This window comes from Triturus cristatus, chromosome 7, assembly GCF_964204655.1.
Source record: "Triturus cristatus chromosome 7, aTriCri1.1, whole genome shotgun sequence".
Taxonomy (NCBI): domain Eukaryota; kingdom Metazoa; phylum Chordata; class Amphibia; order Caudata; family Salamandridae; genus Triturus; species Triturus cristatus.
The window spans coordinates 1,184,933,511-1,184,957,876 of NC_140590.1; the positions used below are offsets into that span (position 1 = coordinate 1,184,933,511).

Genomic DNA, 24,366 nt, shown 5'->3' on the forward strand with positions numbered 1-24,366 from the left:
TCTACTCCTGCAATCATCCTGACAGAACCATGTCCTTATCTAATCTCTGTGCCAAAACACAAGCACTTATAAACTCTCCCTGCTGTCAACTACCAGCACTCTAACAATACAGTCACTCTCCATGCACTTGTACAATGACTCAGGCATTAAGACACGCAGTGCTACAGTCAAATGTGTGCAATGTATGCAGGCCCCTAACCCCCTGCAGACTACTGATTCACTCCTGTCAAAATCCAGGTAGTAGCCATGCAAGTTAGCAATCACATTGTCACTCTCTGTCCAGTCTTGCAATGATCCTAACAGAACCATGTGTTTATCTAATCACTGCGCCAATATCCAAACATTTATAAATTCATCATTCTATTTCATTGCAGTACTCTAATGATCCAGTCAGTAGCTATGTACTAATATAATGACCCAGGTACTAATACATCCAGTATTACTATCATCTATCCAGTATTGATGCAGTCCTCTAAACACATAAACACTACTTATTCAGTTCTACAACTATCCAGTTAGTACGTGTGTCTTGCAGTAAATGGATAGTGATTTTAAAACAAAGCATTTAAATGGTTTTGATATACAACGTTTTTGTTTAGTAATACAATAGTATATTTTATACATTTATTTTAATAATATTATATATATAATGTTTTTAACAGATATTGTTCATCATCATTTAAAAAACTTACCATGACTAGAATAACACAAAAGAGGAAACAAGAAAACAAGGACTATTATTTGAAGAAAAAACAACAGTAAGAATTAGATGAACAACAACATATGTGAAAAAAGAAAAAGTCTTGCGGTAAGAGAACAAAAGAATCTGTTAAAAGACTTTCAAAGAGTAGAAACAATTTGCACAATGTAGAATGTAGAAAGAATACTTCAACCACAAAGAAGAATGAAAAGAAAAAAGGAGAAATTAATGGGAAATTACATTTTCAAGAAAAAATATATGGTAAAAGGAGAAAGAATCAATTTGCTGAAATAAGGAAAAGAATGTTTTACAATAGAGTTGTCTTTAATTTGTTAAAAGATGTGAAGAAATATTAAAAGAAAATCAGCATTTTATAAAAAAGAAGAAACAGATTGAAACTATTGTTGAAAAGGCTTTTGAAATAAAAAGGAAATTATTCATTTTAGTATTAAACAGAATTAGATCATTACATAAGCCAATAAGTTTTATGAAGGCCAAAAGTAAAAAGATAGTAATTAACAGAACTAACTTTTTTGATTTCAAGTTCAGAGCCTTTTTCTAATGAAGAGAGCTATTTTCAAACCAATACATTATTGTATGCAGTTGATACCAGTGGTCGTGCTTATGAGGTAAAAGACGGTTCTCCAATTGAAAAAGAAGTTGGTTCCTAGAAATGTAGAATAAGTGGTAGCTGATGAAGTTCTAGGGAGACGTACTAAAGCCACAGTGTATACTTGGAATTGTAGTAGTATTTTCAGTATACGACAGGAATCCATTGATATTTTCCGTAATTTCTTACGAGAGAAGAGTAAAAAAAGTGTTAAGCAAAAGATTAAGATGTTGCAAGGACTAGATCCTTGCAGAGTGAGAAAAAATACTGGTTTGCAAGGTCATTCTCTATCTTGTCTTTCTCGAAAAGTATGTCAAAGTGTTTTTCATCATTTCCAAATGTTAGCAGTACATCATACTCATATGTGAAAGTTATTCAGAAGATTGTATTATGCAAAAAGCCCAGCAATATTTTTAAATGACTTAAACAGTGCTCTTTTGCATGGGTCAGTATTAGATGTAAAAAAAGTTTGTGATGAAATAGAGTTTCGTTACTTTGGTCCTTAAGAAGAAAGTAGACAAAGTGAGACATTGATAAAAGTAGGCGTTGACGAAAACGTCGCAAATATTAGTGCAGAGAAATTTGAAGAAGAAATTACAAAGTTTAAGGTAATTTCGTGTGAAAGGCCAAATTATACTTGTTTTTGTTATTGACGAACTCACTATAAGAATCAGACTAGGACGGTTGATCTGTATTTAAAAAGTGGAAGGAATTTGCAACTTATTTGTTGGTAGAGGATTGCTTTGATTTGGGTACTAATCAACGTATTTGTAAATATTGTTATAACAAATTAGAGGATAATAAAATGCCAGGAAGAGCTGTCCATAATGATCTGGAGTTAGTAGCTATTCCTCCAGAACTGATAGATTTAAACACGTATGAGTCTATTCTGATTCAATCTGTGCACCCGTTTCAGGCTTTTGTTCGTATGGAGCCTTAAACAGGTAAATTGCCACCCACAGATTTACAGAGAGGATTAAAAGGAAGAGTTGTATATTTACCTCTAGATTTCAAGAAAAATATTGAAACTACTGGTGTGGAGAACGAACAAAGTGAACCACTAATTATTCTAGTTAATGGTGTTCCTACTAAGAGTAGGAAAACCTGGCAGGAATTAGTAGATGTCAGGAAAGTGCAAAAGGCAACATTGTATCTGACACAAAACAATGATTACTACAAAAATGTGTATGTGGAAGAAGAAGAAATACTTTTAGGAGATGATAGCGAAATGTCAAGTGGCCAAATTGAGAAAGTGGACATGTCCAACACTGAAGAAATTTATGAACATTATAGTGTACATCCTTTACATTCGAAAGAAGTGATGGGTAATACTATTGAATTGTTCCAAATGAAAAAAGCAAAGGGGGACTCCCATGAGTGTTTGGGAAAAAAGTTTGGAAGCTCGTTATTTTCCGCAGCTGTTCCCAACTGGAAAAGGTGAACGATATAATGAACGTTCAGTACAGATTCCTGCATCAGAATATCGGACAACAAGATTGTATGCAGAAGATCCAAGATTCCGACTGTGTATCCCATATATATTTAATCTTTTGTTTGAGAGTGACTTGTCTGCACTTTCATATGCAGTCAACCATAAAAAATAAAAACAAGAGTACATCTTCGAAATGTTTCTGCAAATTAATTTATGGATAAAGTACATCAGAAAGATGATCATTTAGAATCTCAACTGATTAATTTGATGGCATGTCAGCATGGTACTAATGAGTATTGGTATCGTCGTCATGGAGAACTTAAGTGCATGCTAAGGAACTTAGGAACTCCTACGTGGTAGCTGTGCTGAATATGCATGGGATGATTTCATTGAATATCTTCGAGAAGCAAATTAAAATATTAAAAACATTGAATTCGAGACTCCTGGAGAATTGTGTTCTTTGGATCCTGTAAATGTATGCAGATATTTCAATCATAGATTTGAAGCTATGATGTATTTCATCTGCAATAAAAAGAATCCTCCTCTTGGAGAAGTTATTGATTTCTTTTGGAAAAAGGAGTATCAAGCTAGAGGTGCTCCTCATATACATATGCTTTTATAGATCAAGGATGCACTTAAATTTGAACTGTAAAGTAAAGAATATGTTTTCCTTTTTGGATACGATGTTTTCTAATTCATTCACACATTCTGCTGATTCAGGCTACCAAAATTATACATTCATAAATCACTCCTTTTCATGGAACACTTCAAAACAAAGGAACGTCAATCTATATAAAAAGACAAACGATTTATTTGCATCGCAAGGGTTCTTTTACCATAATATAATCATTATAAAAAATGCATTTGGTTTATTAATAAAAACGCAACAAATTTTTTAAAAAAAACAATAGAATGGATAATACTAAACAGTAAAATAAACAAGACAACAAGGAGATTAAAAAGACAATCAATTTTGTCATAAGACAGTTAATTCAGAGATCTAGTGGGCAACAATTGAATAAGGATTGACTTCCTTATTTAACAAAGGTTTGTGTGCCCCTTCCAAATTTAACCCAACAGTATTGCGTCGACGCGTTTCGGAGGCTATTCGTTGTTTTGGGCCTCCTTCTTCAGGACTATAAGTAATGGTTTCTCCTTATCCAGGAATGATTGCCTGTGCGAGAACGCACTAGGCTTGCTTATTTATATAGCTGCACTTCTGCGGGAGTTTTTTTCAATTTCTCACGCTTTCCTGAGCTATTCTCTTGCCTCATTCATGGATATAGCTGTTCGGACAATACCTTATGGAATTATTCGCGGGCTCCGGCATGGGGCATCTTTAGTTATCCCTGGCCACGCACCTCCGTGTTTTCCTTTGGTTCCTTTTATTAAAGGTTGTTGGGTGTCAGGGATTCTTTTACTGCTCCAGGTAAGGTTAGTTCGTGGCTGGTTCAGTCCGACGATCAGCGTTCCCGGGCAGCTACTTCCGCGTCTTTACGATCACGGGCAACATCAATCAATTTAAATTTGAAACTGACTCGGATGAGACTGTTTTATCTTTCACTGAAGATTATGTTACATGTGCTATACCAAAAACAAAAGAACAAACATCTTAAGGCAACAATTGTTACGGTTTCAAAGTCATCGATGTGGCAAATACTGTCAACGGACATACAAGTCAAAGGAAAAGTTTTATACCAAATGTCGCTTTGGATTTCCACGTCCAGTAATATCCAAAGGAAGAGTGAACAGTTTCATGTCATCAGTGAGACATACCATCACTAGAAACTCTCCCAAAAATACTTAAAATTTGAAAAGAAGTCAAGAATCAAAGTATATTAATGATTATATTCCAGTTATTCTCTCAATGTGGAATGCTAATATGGATATCCAGTATGTTGCGGATAATTCCATTGCTGTTGCTCGGTATGTAACATCATACATTACAAAATCAGAAAAGACGGAGTTGAAAGAAATGTGAGAAGAAATTTCCCACGAGAAGAGTCTTAGTAAGAAATTGTACAGCTTTAGTTTGAAGATGCTGTCACATCGAGAAATTGGATCCTACGAATGTTCGGATCGGTTGTCCTCTGCAAGTTTATATTCAAAGTCAAGAGGAATTATTTGGGTTAGTCTAGGTCTTGCTGCAACGTGAAATCGAGTACTTAAAACTATACAAGAAATTGAATATTTAGCATTAAATGAACCGAAAAGCACAGATATTGTTAAAACAAACATGTTGGATACATACTATCCAAATAGAAGTCCTCATCTTGAAAACATATGTCTTGATGAAGTGCTGCAATATTATAGTTTTAAGAGCAATACTACAGAGAACATAAATGAAGAAAAATATGCAGTGATTGGTTTAGAAGGATGTTTAGTGAAACATAGTAAAGGAAATCTGATTAATCATAGGAAACTGAGTTGTGATACTCCTGATAAAAGAGAATTTTACTATTTAGCACTTTTGCAACTCTTCAAGCCTTGGCGTACAGAACTGGAATTACTTTGAGATTTTCAGCGCTATGAAGATTCTTTCAATGCAAAGATAGCATTGAATGCACAGTTTTTGCAAGTTATATCAAATTGTTGAATGAAGAAATAGATCAAGAAGCTACTATTTCAGCTGAGATTGCTAGAGATAGTTCTCAAGATAGTCAAAGTTCTGCCCCACTGAGTCAGGATCCACTAGGACAACCAATTCTTGAAAATGAAGCAGCCATCGCCATGAGTGAAGTGGAAACAGCAATGTATCAAGCTCAAGAAGATATGATGGACTTAGGAATTTTGGAAGAACAACTAAATATTGAACAGAAAGAAATATATCAGCAAGTGAAACAACAGATCGACCATGGTTTTCTTCATGAAAAAAAAGAATGCACTTGCACATAATTTCAACCTATTCGAATCTGTCAGTGGTCAAGCTGGTACATGAAAACATTTCTTAATTAAAGTTTTGACCAGTTATCTCCAGAAAACAATGGACTCAGATTTGTCTTGTGTTGTAACTGCTCCAACTAGATTGGCAGCACAGTTGGATTCTTTGGAAAAATCTATATCTCAAACTGCTTTTTAGAAAAGAATATATATATATTTGTAAACTGTCGGGTAATTTTACGGCGTAATTTGGATGTGGAAAAAGGTTTAGTAAATGGAGCAATGGGAAAAGTTGTTAATTTTGTTAATTATCAAAAAAGAGATGGAATTGAATGTTTGAAAATCAAATTTGATCAGATTGAAGAAGTAAAACAAATTGCTTGTTGTTCTGCTCGTTTTTTGCTTGTTAAAGATTTGTATGTTCGTAGAAAACAGTTTCCTCTTTCTTTGGTATATGCGGAGACTTTTCATAAATCTCAAGGTTTAAGTGTAGACAGTGCTTTGGTAAACATTGGAAATGCCGTATTTAAAGAGGGTATGGCATATGTTGCTTTGTCTCGAGTCAGAACTTTATCTGGGTTACATTTGATAGATTTTTCCTTATGGGCATTGGCAAGGAAGTCAACGGAACAGAACGGAAAGCTCTGTTGCGACTTCCGTGACGCCTTTGATTCAGTGGACCGGGATAGTCTCTGGGAACTATTAATCAATAAAAATATCCCAAATGATCTGTTGATAATATTAAGAGAACTACACAGAGACACCTGGGCCCAAGTAATTAGGGATTCAGAAGGGTCACTAACACCAAAAATACCTATTGAAAATGGCCTAAGACAGGGCTGTGTACTGGCCCCCCTGCTATTCTCTATATTTCTATCTGACCTACCTGAGGGTTTAGAAGTGGAGGGCAGTGCCAGCCCTAGGATGAATGGCAAAAAGGTACCGTGCCTCTTATATGCGGATGACCTGGTAATAGTTTACCAGACGGAAATAGGCCTTCAAAGGAAGTTGACATTTTTTAAGGATTATTGTGAAAAGAAATTTTTAACGGTAAATCTAGATAAGACGAAAATGTTATGCTTTGGGAAAAAAGCGATCACTTTTAATTGGTTTTTAGGTGATCTTAAATTAGAATCTGTAAATGAATACCGATACCTAGGAGTGTGGTTCGATAAAACATTAAACTGGCACACACACCTAGAAGCCCAAAAAGCGAAGGCAAATACAACAATTGCTGGGCTAAAACATTTTAATCGTGACTATGGCGATATGTCCCATCGTCCTTTACTAAAGGATTTCATTGCAATGATACCATCACAAGTACTCTATGGAGTAGAAATCATTTATTTGAGCGGTAAAGATGTTTGGGACCTGGAGGAAGGAAAATGCCTGAAAAACCTCTTATCACTGCCCCCATCAGCAATGATCCAAGCATTAAGATTAGAAATAGGAACAATGGCGTGGGGAGTACAAGCACAAGTAGCAGCGATTAGATTTTGAAAACGCCTAGAGAATGATAATGGACAAAAAGATGCATATTGGTGTCGTAATGAGATTCAACAAAGTAATTTAAGCTGGGCAAAAAGGTGTAGTAAGAAAGTGGTACAGGCCGCCGAGAATATAAAAGTGGTCTTATGCCGAGCGTTACTTAAGATAGAATGCACAAAAAAAGAGCTAAAGTATAATGGTCAAGAAGCATCAAAAAGTGCAGACAAGGAATACCTTAGCAAGAAAAAATCAGTAAACTTTATGATGAACTCCTGGGTAAAGGAAAATTGGTTCCCCTATCTGGATATCTTACCAAATCCATGGTACAGACAGGAGATCTTAAGGTTCCGCATTGGGATTAACGCATGGCTAATAAATAAAGGAATCAAAAATAAAATGCTCGATCCCAAAGGGTGCTGTAAATGTAACCTGGGAACAAAAGCAGACTCAGTGCATATTCTGCTGGACTGTCTAACTATCCTAGAGCAACGCAAACTCTGGCTACGTCCAATATTTGTAAAATATGGCATAAGAAACCGGGCACATGCGATCGATGTAATCACAGAAATGCCCAATATAGAAATTGCAATCGCCTTGGGGAAGTTTATAAAGGCAGTACAGAATTTTATAATAAATTAGAACTGATATTTGAGAATTTTATAACAAAATATTTTATATCTTGTCTGGAACTGGTTTTTAATTTCGTAGGGAGTAAACCCACCAACAAAGAAGTGAGTTTTATTTATTAACTGATATGCATATAGGTCGAGAGGAGTTTAATTTTGTTTTAATTTGGTCTGAATATTTAATTGGAAAAATTGCTTGTGTGATTGATGTGAATTGATTTTAAATTATACTAATTGCTCTGCATTGTTTAAAGATTACGATCTAAATAGACATATCTATGATGATGATTGATTTTGATGAGAGAGAGATTAGTGCAGATGCAAATTGTGTAAGAGAGTATAATCGGTTAAGAAGAATGTATGCTCCCAATTTAGGTGAATATCCTGTATATAAAAAGCGTGTAGTAGGTTGAAAACGGAGATATGAGAATATCTGTACTGAAGTTAAAGAGAAGAAAAAAAATCAAGATAATGTTGAGATTCCAAACAAAAAGGAAAAGGACACTATTGAAGAGATTGTCGGATATCAGTTAGAAAATAGTTCAGGTATCAACTGCTATGTTAATGTAGTGGTAAATGTAGTATTTTTTATAGAATATCTGCAACAGCAAATTATGGAGCATCGAGAAAAAAGGTTTTGTTCTTTGTTGCATTCTATTTGTGAAAATTGAAAACTGATAAAAGTAAAATCCAAAGTGTTTCTGATATTCAGAATCTTCTGGATATATTGTGGTTCTACGCAATTCACACAGAATGTGCAACAAGATGCTCAGGAATTTCTAATGTATATGATTGCAGTATTGGAAGATGAAGGAATACAAATTGAAAATCTATTTGGACTTCGTTATAAATGGGAACATCAATGTGACAATTGTAGATTTACTTCTACCACTAACATAGACACTGAAAGATTCATATATTTGACAATACCAGACTGTAAAACAGTGTCTTTCTTTTTTTTTTTTTTAAATATTTTTATTTTCATCATCACGGTAGGCACAAAATAAAATACAGTAATACAGAAGCATATATAGTAGTATACATCAACAGTATAATAAATTCAAAAAGACAATGAAATGAATAGCATATGACATGGCATAAGGGGATATGGAGAAGGAGGGCAGCAAAAATAGAGTAAGCAGGTAATCAGGAAGAACCATATAATCACAAATTAAGATGATCACCAAATAATATAGAGCAATATAGTCATGAGGGCACACAGGAGCATATACTTCGCAAATTAAAAACCACAAATATGTAATAAATTGATCAAAAAGACATTGGTCGCCATAATGCTTCTAATTTAACCAAGGAGCGAAGTCCCCGTGTTTTTGCTAAGGCAGCCTCCAAGCCATAGGTATCCTTAATTATCGACCAAAAATCCTCAACCTGAGGAGGTGTGGGGGAAATCCAAGCCCTAGCAATAGCTAGTCTAGCAGCCGCCATTAAGATTGAGAAGAGACATGCTAAGCCTAAGTTATTTTCTTTACAACCCAGCATGATCTCGAGACCAGTCAATGGTTGATTCAGACCGAGTTTTAGCTGAAGTAGCTGTTCAATTTTCTGCCAATAAACCGTCAGTGAAGGGCATGAGATAAACATATGCAACAAGTCGGCAGCGTATAATCTGCATTTAGGGCAGTATTTTTTATCTCCCGTCATATTACCTGGATCCCATTTTGCAATTCTAGCCGGTGTGTAATATAACATACAAGTAATACGTAGTTGCTGGAGTTGCAAGTTGACAGAGTGCACCGAGTCCTTTACATTAACTAATGTTTGTTTAATCATACTAGGGGAGACCGTTAAACCCAACGTTTGACTCCATCGTTCAGCTAATTTTACGCTACCATCGAGTTTAAAGCTAGACAAATGAGCATACATCATGCCTATTAAAGACTTAGTCTTTATGCTATATATACAATCCCAAACAATTGACTGTGTAAGATCAATTAAAGCAAGAGTTGTACTCAAATAGTCTCTTATTTGCAGATACTTATAAAAAAAATTTACCGGTAGCTTATACATTATGCACAAATTTTCAAATGACATAATTCCCCTCTCATTAAAAATTTCGCCCAGGTATGAGATCCCATATTTACTCCAAGATTTGCCTGCCTGATCCTGGAAGATCTTAGGAAGCAATGGATTCCCCCACAAAGGAAATTTAGCATGCATTATGGGTAGCTTACACTTACTAGCCATATCTCTCCATATGAGCACAATATCCCTCATAGTCTTAAACTTAACTCTCTTAAAATAATTTGGATCGTTTATTCCATAAAGGAACATGTCCCTTTGATTACCTAAAATAAGCTTAAATAGTGAATTTGGCTGGTCCAAGCCCAACAAGCATCGGAAACGAAAAATAAATGAAGACCAAAAATACATTTTAAAATCCGGAAAACCGAGCCCTCCCTGTTCGTAAGGAGATTTAAGTAGCTCGATTGCTCTTCTGGGTTTTTTATAACCCCACAGAAAGCTGCTGCATATTCCCTCGAGTTTTTTAAACAAATTGTTAGGAATTTTCAGCGGGATAGAGCGGAACAGATATAAGAATTTGGGAAGTATTTTCATTTTTATTAGGTTAGATCTACCCAATAGCCCCAGAGGGAGCCTGTGCCAAAATTTAAATAACCTAGCAGTTTCTTGCAAAAGTGGTAAATAATTGATGTCTATAATCTGTTTAACATTGGCAGTTATTTTTACCCCCAAATAAGTTACTGTAGTATGCGCCCCGACCGTCACATTATGGATCCCTAGAGTAGTAATCACTTGAGTTTTATTCACGTTCAGCTTGTATCCTGAAACATTACCGTATTTCTCAGCTTCATCTATAATCCTATTCACGGCCTCGCTTGGATTAGTAGCATAAACCGCTATATCATCAGCATATGCTGTAAGCTTAAGTTGAGATGTGCCGGAGACCAGCGGATCAATGTATACACAAGATTGGAGGATACGTAAAAATGGTTCTATATATAAAGCAAAAAGTAATGGTGACAGCGGGCAGCCTTGCCTGGTCCCGCACAGTATCCTAAAAGATGTTGACCTAGAACCCATATAGCAGAGATTAGCTTGGGGATTACTATATAGAGCTTTTACACAGGACTGGAACTGCCTACCGGCACCTATCTTTGCTAGAGTAGCCCAGAGAAATTCCCATCTGACACGATCAAACGCTTTTTCAGCATCTAGTAAGATCATGCCAAAATCGATTTTCTTTTGTTCTGCGTAATCAAATGAGCTAATTGCCGTATTAACGTGGGCAGTAGTATCCCTCCCTAATATAAATCCATGTTGACTTTCAGAAACTATGTCCGTCATGATCGGGGCTAAGCGATTTGCCAAGATCTTAGAAAATATCTTCGCGTCCGCATTAATAAGCGAAATTGGCCGGTATGAGCCACACTCAGTCGGTGGTTTGCCCTTTTTTAAAAAAAACACAATCTGTGTCTTATTCCATGATGCCGGCACCTCACCGTAACTAGCTACATATTGGATTGCACTGATAAGAGGTAGAAGTATGATCTGTTTGAAGGATTTATAAAACTCTAAAGGTATTGAATCAGAACCAGCCGCCTTCCCACTTGGTAGTAGTGACAGTGCAGATTCAACTTCTTCTGGCAGAATTGTATCTTCTAGTGTATTAATTTTCTCATTATCTGCAGACTGGAGGCCACTGTTATTGATATAGCCTATTATCTCTTCCTGTTTAGATGACCATGTCAAAGAATATAACTGTTGATAAAACTGTGAAAACTGATCTAAGATATCAGATGTTTCTGTATACAGTATCCCATTCGTTCCCTTAATGGCATCAATCTTAGTTCTAGCTTTTGCCTCTGCAGTCTGATATGCCAATACATGTCCTATATGTTCCCCATACTCATACCTCTCCAGCCGATGCTTACTGTACTTTGCGGCCATTTTCTCTCTTAAATGTTTTTTAACTGCAATTCTTGCATCAATTAAAGAGAGGAACATACTTTCCTGGGCCTTTGAATCCTTATTCTTAACTACCTTCACGTGTTCTCTCTCAATATCACGAAGATTAAGTAATAAATTCTCCATTTCGCTTTTTCGTTTTTTATTCTGTAAAAGAATATATTTCTGTGTGATACCGCGAACGTACGCTTTCATAGTATCCCAAACAATTATTGGAGATGCAGAGCCTATATTTATTCTAAAAAATTCCTTTAGTTGCTGTGTAGTACTCGACAGATATTCAGTATCCGTCAGCAAATACCTAGGGAAAGAGAATTGCCTGATTTCCTTATCTTCAATTTTAACCTGAAAAGAAAAAATAATGGGGTTATGGTCGGAAGTCACCCGGGGGCATATTTCCATTTTCGATGTTCTAAGTACTCCGTCTGAGACCAAGGCCATGTCTATTCTAGAGTATGATTTATGAGGAGCCGAGTAATAAGTATAGCCCGGTATTAGAGGGTATATATGCCTCCAAGCGTCCTTAACAGACTGAAGCCTCATCATTTGCATTATCGCTCTGCGAGTTTTACACATTCTTACATTACGCCTGTTCCCCGTAGAGTCTATATGATAGTCTAAGACGCAATTGAAGTCCCCCAAAATTAATTTTTCCCCCTCCCAGTTTAATAATTCCAGATTGAGAAATTCGAAGATATTAGGATCGTCGATATTAGGGCCGTATACAGCACAGAACACATGTTTCTTACCCCCTATAGCCAGCTGAGCTATTGCCCATCGGCCCCATTGATCTGCCAGTTTTTTGATAACTTCACAGGCAAATTTTTTATCTTTTAAAATAGCTACACCTTTAGTGGATACGGTTTGAGTTGTACTAATGACAACCTCTAGCCCCAGGTCCGTTAATAAATTCCGGTCTTTGTAAGACAGATGAGTTTCTGTCAGCACCACTAAATGAGACTGATAAATTCGTAACTCCTCCCGGACCAGCCTTCTTTTACCTATATTGTTGAGACCAGCGACATTGCAGGCCAAGCATTTAATCCAATTCATAATTAAGTTTCATCTTTTGAGTTAAACCTCCTCCTCCTCCTCCTCCTACAATAATAATTATCAAATAAGTCAAATGATCTATGACATATAGTTTATTTTTTATACTGTTGACAACTGAAATAAAACACCTCCCCAATTCTTTGAGAGCACAGTGCCGCAATGATGACGCTTTTCTCCCCCCCTTTAACCACATACACCCTCCCTAACCCTCACCAGACCTAAACCCAATCTAAAGGTGACACCTCACCCCGTCTCCCAGAAGAACCCCCCCTTATTACCAGCTGCCGCTGGAGATGGCAGCCCTACCGAGCCACAGCCCAGTCAAACCTACCCTCACTTACATCTGGTTATAATGTTTATAATGTAGTTTATAATGTAATCATAATGTAATCATAAACAAAAACATAATCCGAGGCTTTGAACATAGTTTAAACATAGTTGGCAATTTCTGCTAGTTTTCTACAGACTACTACAGTGCTGCATGGAAGAAAGTTCACAGCTCACAGTTGCAATAAAGCAAAACCCTCCTTCTATCCCACCTTTCCCTGTTCAGCATCTTCTGCGCGCCATTTGGCTATTGCCGCACTTGTTTCTTTTTCCCCTAGAAAAATGTAGGTATGACTACCCTTAAGAACTTTCAAGCGTGCAGGTTCTTGTAGGAAAGCTTGAGCGCCAAGTGCTTTTATAGGATCAATAAATTGGCGCAGCCTCCAACGTCTGTCCATTGTAGACTTGCTCAAATCTGATCTAACAAAAAAAGAAAAAGAATCTACTGAGACTGGAGCGTTAGGTCTCGCTTTCATTGACACTGCTTGTCTCAATAAGAAGTTCCCAAAATAGATCAGAAAAGGGCGAGGGTATTGTCCCCCTCTATTCCTCTGAGTTAGCGGCAGTCTATGGACCCTTTGAAGTTGAGAATCCCAATCCCAATCCGAGAGGTCAGGGAAAGCTTTCTGAAAAAGTTTAACCAGGAACCCCCTCGGGTCTGACCCCTCCACACCTTCAGAAATACCAAAAAGTCTAAGATTTTGTCTTCGCTGGCGGTTTTCAATATCCTCCAGCTTGATTTGCATATCCGCAATCTGCCCTTCATGCTTCCTGGCAGAGACATCTGTTTGTGCTGATAGATCTTCAGTTGCGGAAACTCTCTGCTGTAGTTCAGTTAGATCTTGAGTTAACCCGCTAATTTTATCGGACATTTCCCGAAGGGATTGTTGGATTCTACTATTGTCCTCTCTGACCTGTGTATAGTGCAGCTGCGCCTCTTGTCTTTGCTCAGCTAGGGACTGCAGAATCAAAGAAAGTGATGGCGGTGGTGTTGCTCCCTCATTACAGCCGGTTCCTGCCTCTGTTGATACTGTCGCCTGACCAGCTTGAGATTGAATCTCTTTCGGAGAATATGGATCGTTGTGGCTTAAGGATTCTGGCTGTGCTATCCCTGGAACACCACGCCCAGAGCTGACTTCTAATGGCGAATCGCCAGGGTGAAATGTTGGTGGATTAGCCCCATTGCTGTTAATGCCCGAGAGTCTTAGTGCCATATTTCGCACTCCGCCCTTAGCTTGCACCCATTTTCTGAGGGGGCTGTTATCAGAAATAGCCTTCCCTTTAGGAAGCGCATTATGTAAGTGGAGTGTACTTCTCTTCGTTTTGTTATTGACTTTCCCTTTGGCCCTTTTAACGGTCAATGGCTTACACCCCATCTGAGCTGGATTCTCTATTGGCTCTTCAATGTCATCAATATCATCAAATGAGGCTGAGTCAGTAGCATCGCCTTCGCCTTCCCCTTCTACTATAACACTGCCCTCCAAGCCAAGAGCCCGACCTGCACCGGTTATTACAGTCACGTTATGCTCAGCAGCATCAGCGTCTTTTCTTGAGTCTGTAGATGCAAACTCTGATAATTCTGTTACAGCCATCAGCTCTCCCTCTTGCCTGCCAGTCCCCTTGTCCTGCTGTATGGGTGGGGAAGGAGTAGGGGTAGAAGTAGGAATAGGAATAGAAGTAGAAGCGGGCATGAACTCCGATTGTACACCCTCTGCGCCTTCACTACAGCTTGCAATAGAGACACAAGCGTTATCCGCGTTATCCGCTACAGATAAAGCATTGTCTGCAGAGCTGAATGCAACATTGTTGCTATCTTTAATCGCGGATAGTAAAGTTTCCGCGACATTGTTGCTAGTCGCGCACAGTGTCTTTCAACAAATTAGTTAAAGCATCAAATGAAAACATGGAGTGTAGCCAATGCACATCAGAAATGTTATCAACATTATTTATAGAAAGATTTGGACAATATATAATTTTAATGATACAACGTTGTACAGCTGGTGGAAGAAAATTGGAAACTTTAATTAAAGATTTTGTAGCAAGTCAAATATCAATATCAGGAAGAACTTTTGTAGCAGTAGCAATTATTTTCCACGATGGTCCTTCTACAACATCTGGACATTACACTGTCTATTTAAAATGTAATAAAGGATGGACATATTGTAATGATACTCATTTGGTTTTTAGACATCTTTTGCCTAAGGAATTACCAAATTCATACCTAATATTTTTAAAGCCAAAGTTCTAAGAACATAATTCGGCCTTTTGGGAATATGTTATTATTTATTAATGAGATTACTTTGGACAATTTCAGTATAAACGTTTTCAGGAATATCATTTGGCCTAGAGGAAATATATTGTTATGAATAAGCAGTTTTCAGAGATATTCTGACACCAAATATTTTAAAGAACATCATTTAGAGTACATGCAAGTCAAGAAGAATAGCTGATTGAATTATTGTTTCTGTTCTTTCATATTATAGTGACAAAATTCTCTTACCACAAAGCATTTTATGTATTTGATATTTGTATTATAAACAATGTTATTGAGGATTTGTTTTACTCAGTGTGCAGAGATACTTGACTATGTTGAAATTATTTTTGACACAGATTTGTTTTTTTTTTAAACAATCTCATTGATTGTTTTGTTTTTGCCCGCTGTTCTGTGATGAGTAACATTGAAATCACTATTAATAGTGAAATCCAATATACTCTGAGAACAGCAAAAAGGCAAACTAGATAATTTATGTAATGGTAAAATTATGTTGTGTTGTAAAAATTACAATATTATATATTATAACTTTTTTTTCTTCTCTTTTTCAGATCCTAATTCTAAAGTTCAACAGTTTTTAAATTTTAAAATATAAAAAACAACTGCTAAAAATATTTTCAATATTTTGATATCTACTACTGTAAAGGTAAGGTTAAGTACTCCAAACACTATACATCCACTACTACATTCATTTATGCACTATCCATACAAACCTCTAACCACCTATTCACTGCTCATTAATGTCTAAAATACCTCAGGTGCTAACAATACAGTCCACCAATCACTCTGTTACTCACAATACAGTTATTTACTCATCTACTAGTAGCATGTAGTAATTCAATACCTCTATCAATACCCAAACACTTATGCATTTCCTCAGATGATCTCCTAGCAATACTCTAATCATTCAGCACAAATATGTCCTTATCTAATCACTCTGCCAAAACACAAGCACAAGCTCCCTGCTGTCAACTACCGGCACTGTAAATATGCAGTCTAGGTATCCTCCTGTCTATCCCATGGACTTCTGCAATTACTTATCCAGCACTGTCTACTTAGCCTTTCACTCCACCAATACCTAAGCATTTATAAATTCCTCATGCACTCTGTTTGCAAATCTGTAATCATTCCAGTTACTACTCATCTACTTATGGAATGGCCTAGCCAGTAACACAAGTACAGGTACAATATTCTGTGCAGTATACATACAGAGCTGTAACCACATACATACTATTGATACACTCTTGCAAACACCCAGTTAGTACCCATGCAGGCTAGGAATCCTCCTGTCAGTCCCATGCACTTCTCCAATCACGCATCCAGCACTATCTACTTATACTATCACTCCGCCAATACCTAAGCACTTATAAATTCACCATGCACTCTGTTTGCACCACTGTAATCATTCCAGTTACTAGTCATGTACTTATGGAATGGCCTAGCCACTAACACAAGTACAGGTACAATATTCTGTGCATTATACATACAGACCTGTAACCACATACATACTATTGATACACTCTTGCAAACACCCAGTTAGTAGCCATGCAGGCTAGGAATCCTCCTGTCAGTCCCATGCACTTCTCCAATCACCTATCCAGCACTATGTACTTATCCTATCACTCTGCCAATACCTAAGCACTTGTAAATTTACCATGCACTCTGTTTGCACCACTGTAATCATTCCAGTTACTAGTCATGTACTTATGGAATGGCCGAGCCTCTAACAGAAGTACAGGTACAAAATAGATACAGTATACATACAGACCTGTAACCATATACATACTATTGATACACTCTTGCAAACACCCAGTTAGTACCCATGCAGGCTAGGAATCCTCCTGTCAGTCCCATGCACTTCTCCAATCACCCATCCAGCCGCCAAAACCTAAGCACTTATAAATTCACCATGTACTCTGTTTGCACCACTGTAATCATTCTAGTTACTAGTCATGTACTTATGGAATGGCCCAGCCACTAACACAAGTACACCTACAATATTCTATGCACTATGCATGCAGACTTCTAACCACATACATACTACTGATACACTCTTGCAAACACCCACTTTCTACCATGCAGCCTAGTAATCCACCTGTCACTCCCATGCATTTCCTCAATCACCCATCCACCACTATCTTCCTATCCTATCGCTCCGCCAACACCTAAGCACTTATAGATTCGCCATACACTACTAATACATTCTTGCAGTCAATCATGCTCTACACATATATTCAAGCAAACTTTCAGACATTACCATGCAATTATTTTTCTTTTTTTTTAACCAGATAAGGTAGTAGTTCTGACAAGAACTTTTCTTTCTTCTTTTTTCTTTTGTATTTGTTTGTATTTTTTGAACAATTTTGTATTTTTTTGGTGTTTTTTTAAAAACTGAACACAAAAGGAACAAAGTAAACAGGTAACTTTTGGAATTAGTTATCATTCCAAAAACAAAAAACAAAAATTAACAGTGGTTGTTGGGTTGGGCAGCACAAACAGCATCCACCGACTGCTCGCCATAGCAAATTATTTTTTTGCACTTCACACAGTGCTGCTACAAAAAGGCAAATTACGCCCTTATGTCCATAGGAGGTGTAGGTTGTGACGCTCCTGAGGTGCTTGCAACTGCTGTTGTTGGATTTTCTGCAGCTTGTCTCATTTCCTCCCGAGCAAGATTGCGAGGATGTATGGTATGCAAATGTTTGTACACGCTAGCAGTGCCGCATGAATACTTTTTGTTAGTTCCTCTTGAGAGGACCCTCCCACAAATCTTGCATGTCACTTTTCTTGCATTAACTTTTCTTTCACCTTCAGGAAAAGTGAAGAATTTCCAGACTACAGATTCTGGTCTCTTTTTGGATGGGTCTTCTTCCAACAGTTCTTCTTCTGAAGATAGTTGCACCTGCTGCTGCTCTCCATAAGCCATTTTGGTTCACAGTTCTCAAAAAATACCCCAAAAAACCAAACAGGTTCAAGTTGGAGAAGAGATGTTTCTCTGAACATGCTCCAAGAAGAATGATTAAAATGGGTGCGGTCCTTCAATAGTTACAGTGGGAAATGTTATGAACCAATCAAATCCTTTTTTTTGAGGTCACATGGGGATCGCGCACCCTGCGCTTACGAAGAACGCACCCGACGCGACTCCGCGAAAATATATTTAACAATAATATAAGTTTATTACAAGTAGAAATATATTATTTTTATGAATATCTTAGATAATCTATTGCCCTAATATGTACATAAAAGACACATACATATCATTTTAGAATATAAAAACTTTTACGGGAATCGCGCACCCAGCGTGCCACAGCACGTATATGACGTCACGCGAGGCCCGCCACCGCGCAAACGTCGCGTACCTTAATGCGCATGTGTCGCAAATACGCGGGAGAAGGAGTCGCGCATCAGTCGCATACCTATCTCGCATAACGACTATTATACTTGAAAATTATCATTCAAAAAACCTTTGAAATTCACTGACAAAACCATAGGTTTCAGGGACGTTATAGTTAGAAATTAGCATTTAAAAAACCTTTGAAATTCACTGAAAAAAACATAGGTTTCAGATACGTGATAGTTCGAAATTAGCATTTAAAAAACCGTTGAAATTCACTGAAAAAACCATAGGTTTCAGGCACGTTATAGTTAGAAATTAGCATTTAAAAAACCTTAGAAATTCACTGAAAAAAACATAGGTTTCAGAGGCGTTATAGTTAGTTGGACATTTCACTCATACAAAGCCATTGAAATTCCCCCATTATAGTTAGTTCAGCTAACTATAACTTGCGCCCCCGCAATGCACTGCTGATGACATCACATATTACATCACTCATGACATGGTCAGTGATATCACTGATGACATCGCTGATGACATCTCAAATGACATCACTGATGACATCACTGATGACATCATCCAGTGACTGTGTGTTTCTGTAAAGTTTAAATATGTTTAATATATCTATAGGGAAAGGTGTATTGAAGAATGAGTGGGTGTATAAGTGTCTGAATGGATTATTTAGTAGGTGCGTGACTGACTGTATAAGTGAGTGATTAAATGTATCTTACTGAATGCATGGGTTAGTGACTAAACTGTGTGAATGTCTCTAGCCGTCTGTCTGTTAGTGTGTAAGCGGCTGCATGGGTTTGTGAATAGCTATATGAGTGTCTGTATGAGTTATTGATTGGTTGTCTGAGTACCTGTATGGGTGTCTGAGTGTTTGGGTGGGTGGGGTGTGTGTGACTCTGTGTATAGATGTGTGACTGGATGATTCACTGGGTGTATGGTTTCAAGACTGCATCTGTGATGGACTGTATGGGTGGGTGAGTGTGTGCATGGGTGTGTTAGTGAGTGAATGTATATCTCAGTGGTACATGTGTGAGTAACTACATATGTGAAAGGTAGTATATATGTGTTTTAGAGTATTTAAATGGCTATAAGTGAGAGTGTGTGATTGTGAGAGTGTTTGTATGGATGAGTGTGTGCTTGTATCAGTGATCGTATAAGAGCGCAAGAATGTGCTACTATTTGTATGAGTAAGTGAGCTGGTATGTTTATAACGGTATAGGTGAGTAAATGGGAGTGTGATTACTTATTTGCATGACTGACTAAGTGTGTGAGTACCTCTATGGATTAATGGTGTTGTGTGAATGTCTATATAGCTGTATGAGTGCATATGAAAGTCCTGTACTGAGTGATCATGAGTATGAGTGACTGTACGGGTGAGTGAGTGGATGTGTGTGTAGACCTAAGAATCAGTGAGCGGGTATGTAGTTATAGGTCTTGGAGTGTCTATGGTTTTGAGAATGGCAGTCTGTAATTTAGAGTGGGAGTATCAAAAGTTATATTAGGGTGTGAGAAGATTCATGAAATTATCACATGGATGATGTCATCAGTGATGTCATTTGAGATGTCATCACTGATGTCATCAGTGATGTCACTGACCATGTCATGAGTGATGTAATATGTGACGTCATCAGCAGTGCATTGCAGGGGAGCAAGTTATAGTTAGCTGAACTAACTATAACGGGGGAATTTCAATGGTGTTGTATGAGTGAAATGTCCAACTAACTATAATGCCCCTGAAACCTATGTTTTTTTCAGTGAATATATATATGATTCCGGTAATCCAGTTTTAATTCAAACCAGCGCTACTCCACCAACGCATTTCCACCTCACAGGGTCTTTTTCACGGTGAGTTGGTCTTTTTTTATTTTTTATTTATACTCTCTCCATCTTCTGCCCATTATGATGCGTGATGGGAGTTTTAGTTTTTAACAAAGCATCACATTGTATCTTATTCAAAGCATGGCATTTTCATTTGCATATATATATAAACACATAAACAGGAACACGGTTTCACTTTCAATCCCCTGACCCAATATAAGAATATTAGTTCTTGATAGGCACAATTACTTCTTTATGTGCACTTTGGGTGACCACTCATAAGCACTAATCTAGCCCTCTTGGTCTTAGGGCCTGATTTAGAGTCGGCGGAAGGATTGCTCCATCACCAACATGATGAAGTAATCACGTCTGCCATATTACAAGTGCATTATATCCAATGGCACTTGTAATACAGTGATGGGATCTCTGTCACATTTATGATAGAGTAACCTGTCCGCCAAACTAAATCAGCCCCTAAGTCTCTGATATTAACTCTCTGGTTGACAGATGAAAACATACTGCAAAGAAAGTAAGGGACTCATGTACATTGCTGATTGGGAAAACACCCTCTCTTGAGCCATACACAGAAGTGTTGTGCTAGTTTCCCTTTTGGGTTCAAGAGAAAAATGCTAAACCACTGCAACCAGGGTTACTACCAGGTGAAAAAGGAGTATAAAGTACACACATGTGCCACACCCCATCTTCATGAAGGTTATTCTGTGCTGCGTTATACACTTCCCATTGGGTTATAGCTGCAGCCAGGTTACTGAGTTCATCACAGAATGACTGGGCAGCTTGCCTATCACTTCTTTTGATTCCTCTTCCCAACAGACTGACATGCCTGGTCGTCTGTTCTTCATCATCTATACTCTTTGCATTCAGCTGTTTGCATAGACAGATTGGGTATCAGAGCTTTCGCTGTAATTTCATCTTCATGCAAAGTCAGCCTTTGCAGTCTGATCACAGACAACTCAGAGTAGAAGAAATGTTCCCCATACTCCACAGACATATCCAGAGCCACAGGAGGAACCAGAAGCCTCTTTCGATAGTGTGTCTGTTCCCTGTTATCAAGGAAGAACACAGCTATGGCACCTTCAGATGCCACATTGGTGACGATCGCCAGCTATTCAATTGTGGGTCTCATTGGAACTTTTGCCAGTGTTTTCATTGTGGTGGCCCTCTGTCTGGACTGGTTAGAGTCCCGTAGACTGAATCCTGTGGACATGCTTTTATTCACTCTTGCGATAGCCAAAATATTACTACAATGCATGACAACTGTGATAACTTACCTTCTACTGTTGTGGAAGAAGATTCTATTCTCAGCAGCTGTCTACCCAGTTGTTTTTCAGCTTGAATTATTTCCAATCTTCTCCTGCTTTTGGATCACTGCCTGTCTCTGTGTCTTCTATTGTCTGAAGATCACCAACATCCAGCACTCGCTATTCATATGGCTCAAGCTGCGGATCTCCAGGGCGGTGCCACTAATGATCCTGGGATCTGTCGCCGGATCTGTTGTCCTCAGTGTCCCTGTCTATTGGAATGTTGAGAGCGTTGGTTCACACAATGCAACAGCCATGACATCAAACCACAGCCTGGAGGAGGTCACTATGAGCTTGTCCTTACTTTACAGCATTACTGCAGGCATCATTGGCCTCTGCCTGCCTCTGGTGCTTGTACTTATCTCAGTTGCCCTAATCCTCTCATCCCTCTGCATGCACACTTGGAGGATGAGACAGAACATGTCTGATAATAGTCGGCCCAACCTAGAGGCTCACGACCAAGCAGCCTTCACTGTGATAGGCCTCTTCATGTTCTACACCTTCTTCTTCCTGGCTGTTTTCACCATTACGATGCTGCAGACACAAGAATCATCTGTCTGGAGCACTGTGTGCTGGATGATCATTGTCTCCTTTGCCCCCGCACAGTCTGTACTTCTGATACTGGTTAATTCCAAACTGAGGTTGGCATTCTGGGGGATTCTGGGCCTGCCAAGGCCAAATAGGGCTTGATTGACCCTACAAGACAACACCAAGAGGTCACACCATTGTGCGTGAGTTGGACATTACTCCTGTCTTTTTCTGGGCATGATGGTGCTCAAGAAAACAAAATGATAAAAAAATATGATTGATGAGTACTAAACACTCAATATTAATGAACAATTGTTATTGAAAATATTTGGAAATTTGTCTGTTAAATAAGTCATATACTGTAAAATGCATGAGCATGTACGTTACACGCATATATCCAGCCATAGAACAGGCACCCACAAGTGTAATGGATACTTAAGCTAGAAGAAGTAATATAATAAATAAATAAAAGTATTGTAAAGCCTCATGCTCTAGAGCCTTATTTATGGTGATTTCAAATCATCACGACTCCAAAACTGGTAAGTGGTGCTCAGGAAATACATTGAGTTTTGAGTCATTTTAATCTGAGTGGAGTCCTTACCTTGCTCCACCTTGAAATCCTGTCATTGATGACTCGGGGTACAGCAGGGACTTGTCACTGGGTAGGTTGTGTATACTAGAATCAGAAGCTCAGTGTTGACAGCAGGTGTGTGTCTGTGTGTGTGTCCTGAAGAGTTAGATAAACAGAGCAACAATTTGAATTGTCTGTCAGATAGAGTATGTAAGGAGAGTTTTTGCTAGGGAGTCAAATAGTTTCTTTTATAAAAAGGGTGTGCTGCCCCAGGGTCTCTCCTGTGAATGTCCCATGTAAACTTTGGAAGGCTCTTTTAAGAAGGCACCAAATTGTTGGAGTTGGATGCACTAGGCATGTCTTCAGCCACAGGGAGATTATTTCCTGGGTTTATGGCTGGGTCTCCAGCAATCCCCAACTGATGAGCCATTACGTAGATATGGTGGGCAAAGCTATTTTCTTCTTTTTGTTGAAAGTTGGTAAAGTGTCTAGACTACCACAGGTTGACAATAGGTTGTTTAGCCCCTCTTTAATTGTGGGTCACTCATCCAGAAGACATCAGCCACCCAAAGTCCATTCATCCAGTACAAAGGAAATAATAGTGTTGTGAGGTACAGATTCCTGTTCATTAATCCCTAGGTGAGTCTCTGTTCTTTAATTATAGTTGATTATCAGACTACATGGACATGGGGCCAGCTACATCACTGCTGAGATGATGGGAGAGACATACATTCCGAAAGAGAGATTCAGGGGCATAAAGGGACAACAATCCTTGGCCAAAAGAGCTGTGACCTCCCTGTTCGAGATTCTGTGCCTTGTGTTTTCTCCATTGGGTTAAAAGACCAGCAAGTCTTCTATCTGGAATTACCTTATTATTGTCAGACATTCAGCAGCAAAGTCATTTGCAGGCCACAGGATGCACCCAACATGTGTCCCCAGGTATAAGTGATTTTGGCTACTACATCCTCATGTTAGGCTGTCCATTGATAGATGGGTGGCGGCATCCCATTATAGGTTCATAGGCAAAGGCCTTTTCTCTAGTCATTTTTGTGGTGATAATGATAAGTCCTACTCACTTCTTCCCTGTGAAGTCCCCTTTAACTGTATTTCTTAAATTTTCCTTACTAAGTGCTGTCTGCCATCATCCTATTATTAACTTTAAACATTTTTGTTTGTTACTCCAGTGTGTGATGACTGCAGACACTTATCTTATCCTGTTGCAGAGTGATATCCTGTTGTCGGTGTCTATCTACCTTGTTATATTACTGCTTTAGTCATACACAATATATTCCTGCTTCTGGATCACTGCCTACCTCTGTTTATTCAATTATCAAAAGATCATCAACATTCAGTACCCGTTATTCATATGTTTTAAGCTCAATAGAAGGTGCTCTATTTGTTTCTAGGGCCTGTCGCTGGTTCAGTTGTCCTCAAGGATCCCTGTATAT

The 24,366-nt window shown here is 38.1% G+C and overlaps 1 protein-coding gene across 1 annotated transcript; it reads left to right on the forward strand.

The window, feature by feature from the left end:
* Window positions 1–22,074: 22,074 nt before the first annotated feature.
* On the forward strand, window positions 22,075–22,509 carry LOC146811411 (taste receptor type 2 member 39-like). Its single transcript, XM_085615064.1, has one exon. The coding sequence runs from the start codon at window positions 22,075–22,077 to the stop codon at window positions 22,507–22,509; it is 435 nt and encodes a 144-aa protein (XP_085471190.1).
* Window positions 22,510–24,366: the final 1,857 nt, after the last annotated feature.

What these genes read in the sequence shown, in the direction of transcription:
- LOC146811411 (XM_085615064.1), top strand. Translation starts at nt 22,075, where the DNA reads ATGACATCAAACCACAGCCTGGAGGAGGTCACTATGAGCTTGTCCTTA.